Source organism: Mercenaria mercenaria, chromosome 1 (genome assembly GCF_021730395.1).
Source record: "Mercenaria mercenaria strain notata chromosome 1, MADL_Memer_1, whole genome shotgun sequence".
Classification (NCBI taxonomy): Eukaryota; Metazoa; Mollusca; class Bivalvia; order Venerida; family Veneridae; genus Mercenaria; species Mercenaria mercenaria.
This window is the reverse complement of record NC_069361.1, coordinates 110,914,166-110,923,406: the sequence shown is the minus strand read 5'-3', so window position 1 is coordinate 110,923,406 and position 9,241 is coordinate 110,914,166. Positions and strand designations below refer to the sequence as shown.

General features: G+C 35.5%; 1 protein-coding gene across 2 annotated transcripts; it reads left to right on the top strand.

Moving 5' to 3' along the window:
- The first annotated feature begins 1,870 nt into the window (after window positions 1–1,870).
- LOC123526574 (uncharacterized) lies at window positions 1,871–8,600 on the top strand. 2 transcript variants are annotated; one of them, XM_045305809.2, is made up of 2 exons: window positions 1,871–2,542; window positions 8,222–8,600. In XM_045305809.2, exons 1-2 carry the CDS (start codon window positions 2,345–2,347, stop codon window positions 8,522–8,524), a joined length of 501 nt encoding a protein of 166 aa, XP_045161744.2. In that variant the 5' UTR covers window positions 1,871–2,344; the 3' UTR covers window positions 8,525–8,600. The 2 variants fall into 2 exon arrangements, with proteins under 2 accessions (XP_045161744.2, XP_053376538.1); XM_053520563.1 differs by lacking the exon at window positions 1,871–2,542 and adding an exon at window positions 3,817–4,285.
- Window positions 8,601–9,241: the final 641 nt, after the last annotated feature.

Here is a 9,241-nt window from a genome sequence, read left to right as displayed (position 1 = left end):
AGACAGTTCCCTAGCTCCAAGGACAAGGACACACTTAGAGGTCAAATGTCAAATACTAAGTATAGGGTTTGTTCATTTTTTGTGTCCGGGCCATAACGTCTTCATGCATGAATGCATAAAGGAATTCTGAAATAACTTGTTATAAATATTCACAATCATGAGTTGATGTGTAGTGCATAAGACACAGAGTTCCGTCTTATCAATCATAGTACGGTTTAAATTTATCCGAGGTCAAAACTGTGATATCAGTTTCCTTGAATATGGTAACATTATACAGAAAACATGCTACCTGCCCGTATGCGTACACATAAAATCTTGAACACATGACATTGGTAACGTGTTTTGTTATTGGTATCAGCAAGAATGTTCAGACAAAATTTTGGTCGTACAATACGATAAGATGTCTGATAAGACTGACCCCAGCTGGTCCCTTGCTCCAAGGTCAAGATAACAAAAAAATAAAGGGTCGATTTTTTGTGTCCGTACCATAACTTGTGTTAATTGTTCACGCATCCAAATATACAATTGTATATAGCAATCATTGTCTCCACTCAGTCTGGTATATTTTATTTTTTGAAAATGGTTGCCATTATGAGCTGGTCTAGGATGACGCAAGCGGTGGTTATAATTTAGCGACCGTTAGGTGGCAGCTCTAACTTCTAGTAAAGTAGAAATACGGTTTATAGGTGTGCTTTTTCTACGTTTATTACACATAAAATGGAGAATGTACGTTATTGTAGAGGTTATATACCAGTAAAACATTTCCCATAGGGTTCTAGTGTTAATTCGCCACAGTTTAGATCCAGTTACTTTCTAGAATTTCAACCAATTGAAACCCACATTTCATCGCAAACTGCAATTAATAAGGTGTCAAAATATGAAAAGAAAAGGGGACGTTAGAAGATTTGTAGTGAAACGGCCACTGACATTATATGATTAGGTAGAATAGCGAGTCACAGAACCCCTTCCCCCCCCCCCCCCCCCCCCCCCCCCCCCCCCCAATGGATTAGTACATGCATAGCACGAGGGGTTCGACATTAAATGGCATTATATACATGAAGACTGATGATAGAGATATTTGGGTATGTATTTTTATTTCATTTACGCCCTTAAAGGACATAAATCGCATACTTAAGTCGCAAAATGGAATACAGTGTCAGTCGCAAATAAGAGTTCAGATCAAATATCAAAATTGGCAAGTCGGCAACAGTGAATGTTTTTTACCGACTAGATAAAAAGTAATTTCTTTCAAAAACGCAACAGCTATGCAACATCTTATTTACATATATTTATGGAGTATGCATGCTTATTTTAGAAAACAACTTAGATTATTGGATTGCAAGTCAGTTTGACATGTTATTCGCCAGTTTCGTGACTTGGTCGAGTGAATTTCCATGCAATGAGTGTGATCAGTCAACATTTTGTCAGCATTTTGTAAACATTACTTGTCTGTTTTATCACCACAAACACATATATATGTTCAATTTATCTTAAAACTTAAATACACTCACCGTGGAAAGCAAAGTAATTAATTTGAAGACGATTTTTTACCTGTTTGTTTTGATCGGTGGGGAGTACAGTCGTTTATATGGGGTGTTTACAGTTACTGAGTAACCTGTATGTCAATAGTAAAAATTATTGTTCGAAGTCCGAATGACCGTGGATAAACAGTTTTCTTTCTATTGACCGGCAAGCCATTCCATAAGTGTTTTATTACATGACATTAGAAATAGATGTATTAGTTATTTGTTTTTAAGTTTTGACTTTAGAAGCTATGGGCTGAATTTTAGACTTGTCATATAGCACATATTACGGAAAGGCGAACGTGTCATGTATTAAAATATTTTAGGCCACTGAGTAGATAAAATGTACCTCATTGTATGCATTATAAAAATAATTTAGGAAACTTCACGTATTTGTGTTTTACCAAAGAGCTTTTCGATTAATATACTAAACCAATGAAATATGAATCGTATACATATACCTTACTGTCAGTAAGAAATGTGATATATGACAAACAAATTAGTCAGGTAAATGATGTGTTAAATGTTTTCTCGATATACATCTTGACACAAATATGTGTTTAAATGTAGTAAGTATACGAAAGGATACACTATACTAACACAATGGAAACAGTAAAATTATACCCGAGCAAATTAAGGAAGTTGTAAAGAAGCCTATAATAAATACAATTCAGGACCAGTACAGGCTTCAGGTTTTGCTAAGACATAAAAAGTGAACTGATTTAGAGAAAATAGAGGATATAAATTTAGTGAGTATTATTTGAAAGGATTAGACATCCAAAAGAGCACAAACAGCAAAAGATATAACACGCGGTAACGAAATGACAGGAAAAACAGTGAAGCCGACTATTGAGCGATGGGCAACCATGGATTCAGCCGATATAGAGGAACCGGAATTAGCCAAGCTTAATTCCGACTATCCGAGAAAACTTAGAAAGTCGATTTCCATGGATTCCGGAGAAAATTTCAGCAGCTCTGGAAATTCTTCGATCTACTCAGTTAAACGCCGTTATGTTCGGGTATGTTTTTATTAGCATCATATATGAAGTTCTTGTATAAATAAGGTACATATGATGAATGGTTATCAGTGTTTTTACTTGTCGAGCAGAAATGTTTGTCTCGCCAATAGCACATGTATAGCTGAGCTCTGATAGAGCAAATTTAAGAGGCTCCTAAGAGAATATCTGATTGTAAGAGTGGTCACATGCATGTATTCTGATTGACTTTCTAGTATATGAAAACATCGGTACAAATTTAAATGATATGCTTTGATACACAAGTATTTATTCATTCATAAAATGAAACACGGTTATGTAAGTAAAATACACCTCTGTTTTTTTTACAATTAAACCTCTTAAAGATTTATGAGTGATACATGGAATCCGAAATTTGAGATGTAAATGATCAAAATTGTTGTATGTGGCAACGTTAAATGTCGCAACGCCGCTAAATGTCGCAACCACCGTTAAATGTCGCAAGGTTGACGTTAAATGTCGCAACCACCGCTAAATGTCGCAAAATCGTCTGCCGCTAAATGTCGCACCTTTAACGTTAAATGTCGCAAAAATTTGTCCACCGTTATATGTCGCAACACCAACGCTAAATGTCGCACAGCAAAATAAGGTAAGTTAAACAGTCTTTACAACTCAGTAGAGATAAGACTGGGTAATGCATGCTTGATTTGGGAAGAGCTGAATTGACCTTTCACTCTAATTTGCACGTTTGCTTTCCAGTGGTACCGCACCATTCATACGTTATATTTCATATGTAAAGGTTTGAGCACTAACGTGGTACTCGCGACAGTACTAGATTTATTTCAGGTCCGAACTATGTAATTCTAATGGAGTCCTGTTTAGCTCATGAGACATTAAGCTCGGGCTCCGTATTGTCGCGCGTTGTATCGCATGTCTTTAGTCGACCTGAATTTCGTTACACAACAGGCCGGGGGCCAGAAATTGTTGATGGAGGATGTGGGGGGGTCACCAGTTTTAAACTAAAGCGTCACGTGCGGTAGATACGGGGTTCCTCTGTCCGTATTTGTGTTTGTGGGAACGTTTTTTATATATAGGTATGAAATGTTGGTGCATTTTTGTCTATTTTTAGGTACGTACTAGAGGGGCACTCCCCTTATTTTAGGTGGTTAGGGTTTTTTCCCATGGGCAATTTTGAAATACAAGTATGGAATGCTGGACTTTTATTGCATTTTTGTTCAAAATTTCGGTGTATTGGAGGGGTTATCCCTGTCATTTTCGTGGGCTCAGGGTCTCTCCCCGGGAAAGTTTGAAAAACAAGTATAAAATGGTTGCCTCTGGTGCATTTTTTTCTTAATTTTAAGGTACTGGAGGGGTACTCCCCCCATTTTAAGGGGTCAATGGTTCTTCCCCCTGGGGAATTTTGAAATATTAGTATAAAATGTTCGCCTCTGGGGCGTTTTGGGTCTACATTTTGAGAAAATATTATTTCCAAAATAGCTGGGTGCAACTTTGATGAGTATAAGTCACTAGTAAGCCAACAAAGGTTGGGTTTGGGGTGGAGGAATTGGCTCGGGCTCGGGCAACAATCCAGGCCTGTTACACAACAGGATGTTCAACTACGCGACACGAAGACTGTGTTTTGTACCAGCTGTAGAAAACGAAGATTTTCTATTAATCAGCCATGGGTTCTATTTCTTTGTTTGGAGGTTTACATTTAAAGCCATAAGGTTACTATCAAGCTTCAATGGCGGAGAAAGATCCTTTGTGGCCCTTTGTAAATTCTTTCAGGTAAAGCGGAAATTTTAATATTATTTTACTTTTAGTCTCTTAAAATTGTTTGGTTTAGTCTCATTCCCCTCATTATCCTACTTTTCCACCTACCCACACATAACCCCCTCCCACCCCCACCCCCCACCACCCCACCCCTTCAAACATGTAAATATTTATACTTTCTATTAATTGTCTTGGTGCTGTGTGTTTGTGTCTTAGATTTCTGTGTCGTTATTCACCCCCTTCCCCACCCATACCCAACCCCCACAAACATACAACACTATTACCAAATCGTATTTAGTTAGAAGAAACCTCAGAATATTTCTGTCCTAAAATACTGGCCCTATTACAAAATAATTTCACAAATATTTTTCTTGCATGACTGCTCAAGCAAGGTGTGGAACTCAGGTGAGCGATCTAGGGCCAACAATGCCCTCTTGTTGCTATATGTAACAGCACTTATCATTAAGATAATTATTTGTATTACATAAACCTGCTAATTTTTCTTCCCTCAGAAAAGTAAATATACACAAGGAATTGATAGTCATAGTGTCAAATAGGAATTGCGACATTTAGCGTTGGTGTTGCGACATATAAGGGTGGGCAATTTTTAGCGACATTTAACGTTAAAGGTGCGACATTTAGCGGCAGACGATTTTGCGACATTTAGCGGTGGTTGCGACATTTAACGTCAACCTTGCGACATTTAACGGTGGTTGCGACATTTAGCGGCGTTGCGACATTTAACGTTGCCACATTGTACCTGATTGTGCAATTGTGCAAAAAAAATGAAATAAAGAAAAAACATTTATTGATTTTAACACAGTGATAATACGAATGATCCGTACCAAGGCCACTGAAGCAAAAACCGCAAAATCATTGTAACGTTTCACGGTGTATAACCGCCGATGCATCATACATTTAATTACGCGCAGTCTTTGTACCATGACTGCAATTGCTGATGAATCCTTGTTCATTCTTAGGTCATGGCCTTAATGTCTTAGACAGCAATAGTGGTGACGGCGAAGAAATACATTCACACAAAAGAACTGTTATGATATTTGTTTTCTCGAAAAGATGAATAAAAGTTTTTAAAAAATGTCTGAAAGACTTCATAACTTAAAACAATTCTCTAAGTTACGTAGCAGACCATTAGCATTTACTGTGTATGAAGGGCTACAATCATAATTGAATTATATGCTATAAACAACTTCGATTTTGTTAGGGTAGTACACATCTACGCTGAGTTTAAGGTAGTTATGCACATCTGATACACCGGAAGTAATGGCGTAACGTAATTTATTTGGAAACTGGACACGGTATAAGGAAACAAATATCGTTTAATGAATTAATGGCAGCTTTTGAGTAAAATTATTACATGGCAATGTTACTATCTTTTTGGGGATGGTACACGTTAAATACTTCCAAATAATGTCTCAAAACCAGCTTGAAATGTGCGAATCTTTTCAACATGTTCTTGAAAACGTTCTAAAAACAAGCACACGGCCTATACATTTTATTTCATCATGTTACAGACCGTATGTTACTGTATAATCATGATCTACATTGTACAAAAAAGTCTGTTCGCAAAAAATATCATCAAAAGTGTAATTTTCCCATAGACTACCATTGGGGAACTTGCATGGAGTTCAATTTTTTATTATTTTAAGATCAATTTTAATTAGCAAACAGCCAAGAACACAACCCAGTTTCTGTATTAACGTGAAGTATACTTTAAAGTTTTTTTCAGGCTAACAAGGTATCAAACTGTAAGTGTTTAACTTACTTCAAGATAGTAATAATACCAACTGCGTGACAAGGAGCAAAATAAATTTAATCAATTCGACTTCGCACGCGCAATCTATGGCAGAGTTATTTTCCAGTATAATGTCTGTGTAAAGACAAATAGTTGGTAAGATAAGATAAGAATTTCCGATACATAAACTTCGATAACCAATGAGCTAATCTGGTACATATATATTGAGTTAATCCAATCGATGAATTTGTAATCTATACCTATATGAAGTATAGATTTGTTCGTATAATTAAATATTTTAATCAGGATTAAAATAGTCCAATTGTGCGTACTTTCCGCCATTTTGTCACGTGTTTAATCTTAACTCACGAAGATGCGCTGACCACTTCGTAACTAAATGTTGATAATTTATTGCAGTGTCCTGCTTCCCGGTAAAATATCTTCGTAAAGTAGCGAGGCAGATAAATTCGAAAAACAATCTGTATAAACTTGCATTTCTACAGGTATTTTTGTTAAAGAGAAAGAATTTCAATCGCTAATTTTGCGCGAAGAAGATCATTTCAAATATTCTAGTACCTTATAAATATATCTACATTTTTCACTAAAGTTAATTCATGATGTAAAATATGCGAAATTCATGGAAATAACTATCAAATAAATCAAATAAAGTGTTTAAGAAGAGGACCCTTGACAAGTCTACAAAAATTGAGAAAAGTTCCTTTACAATTTTTGCTGAAAATTTATTGTTTTAATTATGGTTATAAACCTGCATCAAAAAGAAATTTAATGATTTAAAAAAATCGATTTGATTTTATACTCTCAAATTGTATTAAATCATTTCGTGTTATGTACAATTTTTATAATCTAAACATAACAGGTAATACAACAGTTGATCCTAAATTGATGACGTCATCTCCATTGGAGAAATTTTTATGCGTACCTACTGGAAGCCGCCAATAAAAGCTGCTATAAAAAAAAGATCTGTATAAAAAAACTGAAGAGAAAAAAACGACAGAACTGTGTATTGCTAGAAAATGGTTTTAAAAGACCTATTATCACCCCAAATTAGATTTGGAGAGAACTGATCAGCAATTTCTTCATAGATTTACAAATTACAAAAACATTTAAGGATTAAAACAATAAGCAATAGACAGATAAGAACAAACACAAGAAGCATTATAAGCTGTTCAGTATTTATGATTGAATATATTACTTATGTGTAATTTGAAATATAAAACGTTCTAGTTAGAAAAAGCCACAGGTAAACAGTGGCGTGATTTAAGTGAAGGCTAAAAACTTCTATACGTTCTTTAAACATGTCAGTAAAATACCACAACTTGGCACATGTTGTTATATGTAACCAATTTAACAATTACAAACTATATTGATATACATTCATACACAGCTATCCATTCATGTATTATATGAATCAAGGTTGTCTCCATTCGTGAGGTGTGTGAACGCCAAAATCCTCCACATGCATGAAATTTCGTCATATTTTCTCGTAGAATTCGTAATGTTATAATCGTAATTAAAATAACTTATACAAATGCAGAGGTATACCCGTAACGTACCATATAGTATATAAAGCCCTATGAATAGAAATGAAGAACAACACGGAAATGTTCTAATTTGTTGCTTTTGATAATAGTATTTGAACCCAGTCAAACTAACCGTCATTAAAGAAAAAAAAACATGCTACCATTATGTCACTCCACATATCATTTAGACAAAACAGATAAAAAGGAAGAAAATGAAGATTTTATTTCAGATTCAAAAAGCCATGGGCTCAGGCAAACATGATGTGACACAATGCAGTCATCATAATGTTAAATCCAAAGCATAGGAACAACATCATCAGTTGAATGCAGTCAGTAATTTATGTTGATGTGTACCAAGTATGTAAGTGCCTGTATAAAACACAAATGAGCCGTGCCATGCGAAAACTAACATAGTCCGCTTGCGACCAGCATGGATCAAGACCAGCCTGCGCATCGCATCCGCGCAGTCCGGTCAGGATTCATGCTGTTCGCTAACAGTTTCTCTAATTACAATAGGCTTTTAAGCGAACAGCATGCGCAGGCTGGTCTGGATCCATACTGGTCGCAAACGCACTATATTGGTTTTCTCATGGCGCGGCTCAAATGTTACTTCTAATTCAAACAATTGTTTATAAACAATGTTCTTTTACATTGCAGAGACGCACTATCAAGCGTTCAGGCAGACTGGAGCTGAATTTCGGACATGATAGCGAAGCGTACGAAAAGATCCGAGAACGGGTTCTAAAAGAACATGCAGTAACGAACGCCATAGATGCTTTAAAGGAACGCTGGAGAATGATAACCTTTAAATATAATGACTGTGTTGAACGGAATGAGCAGAGAATAGAACGAAAATTAAGAACACTTTGTATACAGCGGCAATTCGACTTAATTATTGTTGTGTTCCTATTTGTGTTAATATGTTTACCAATATGTTATGGTCTTTCTTGTATTATATAGATAGTATATGGAAATGAGATAATTTATTTCTATCTGTTTTATATTTTGTATGGATATCAAACAAACATATTGCGCAGTTTTGTTAGTTTATTTTTTTTTTCCATTTCCTCCGCTGAATGGATCTGACATTATGAAGTATTTCAACATCTTTAAAGAAATGCTTTTCAAGCAGCGCGATTATGAAATATTGGATAACAGCTTGATCAGTCTAGAACTAAGAAACAATTAATTTGTGAACTGAGCTGCCGAGGAGGTAACCAAAAATTGCGGGATTTTTGATGTTAAGTTTACAGACACCTACACAAGTAGGATTAGAGGAACTGCTACATAAGCGTAACTAATATAGCGTAAAATGGTCAGACAATATGCTGTAACGCTAATGCAATTGCTTGTCAGGAAACTTCCTAATCGATAAATAAGAATATCACAAATTAACGTTTCCCACTAAACATCATGTATTGATGACATTTAAGAAACAGTATGATTTTTTCTTTCATCTAAATAGGATCTGACTTTTATCGAAATATATTTTGACCTTTGTAGCCCTGTTGCCGGTAATATGGCGCACCTAAGAATTAACTTAACTCTATTACACAAAATACGCAAACAGTAATTAGAATACATGAACATCCTTTACTTCATATGTCTGCACGTTTGCAAAGAAAAATACGTTCAAACTTACTTGTAAAAACGTCTGGGAACACACCACCCTCCGAT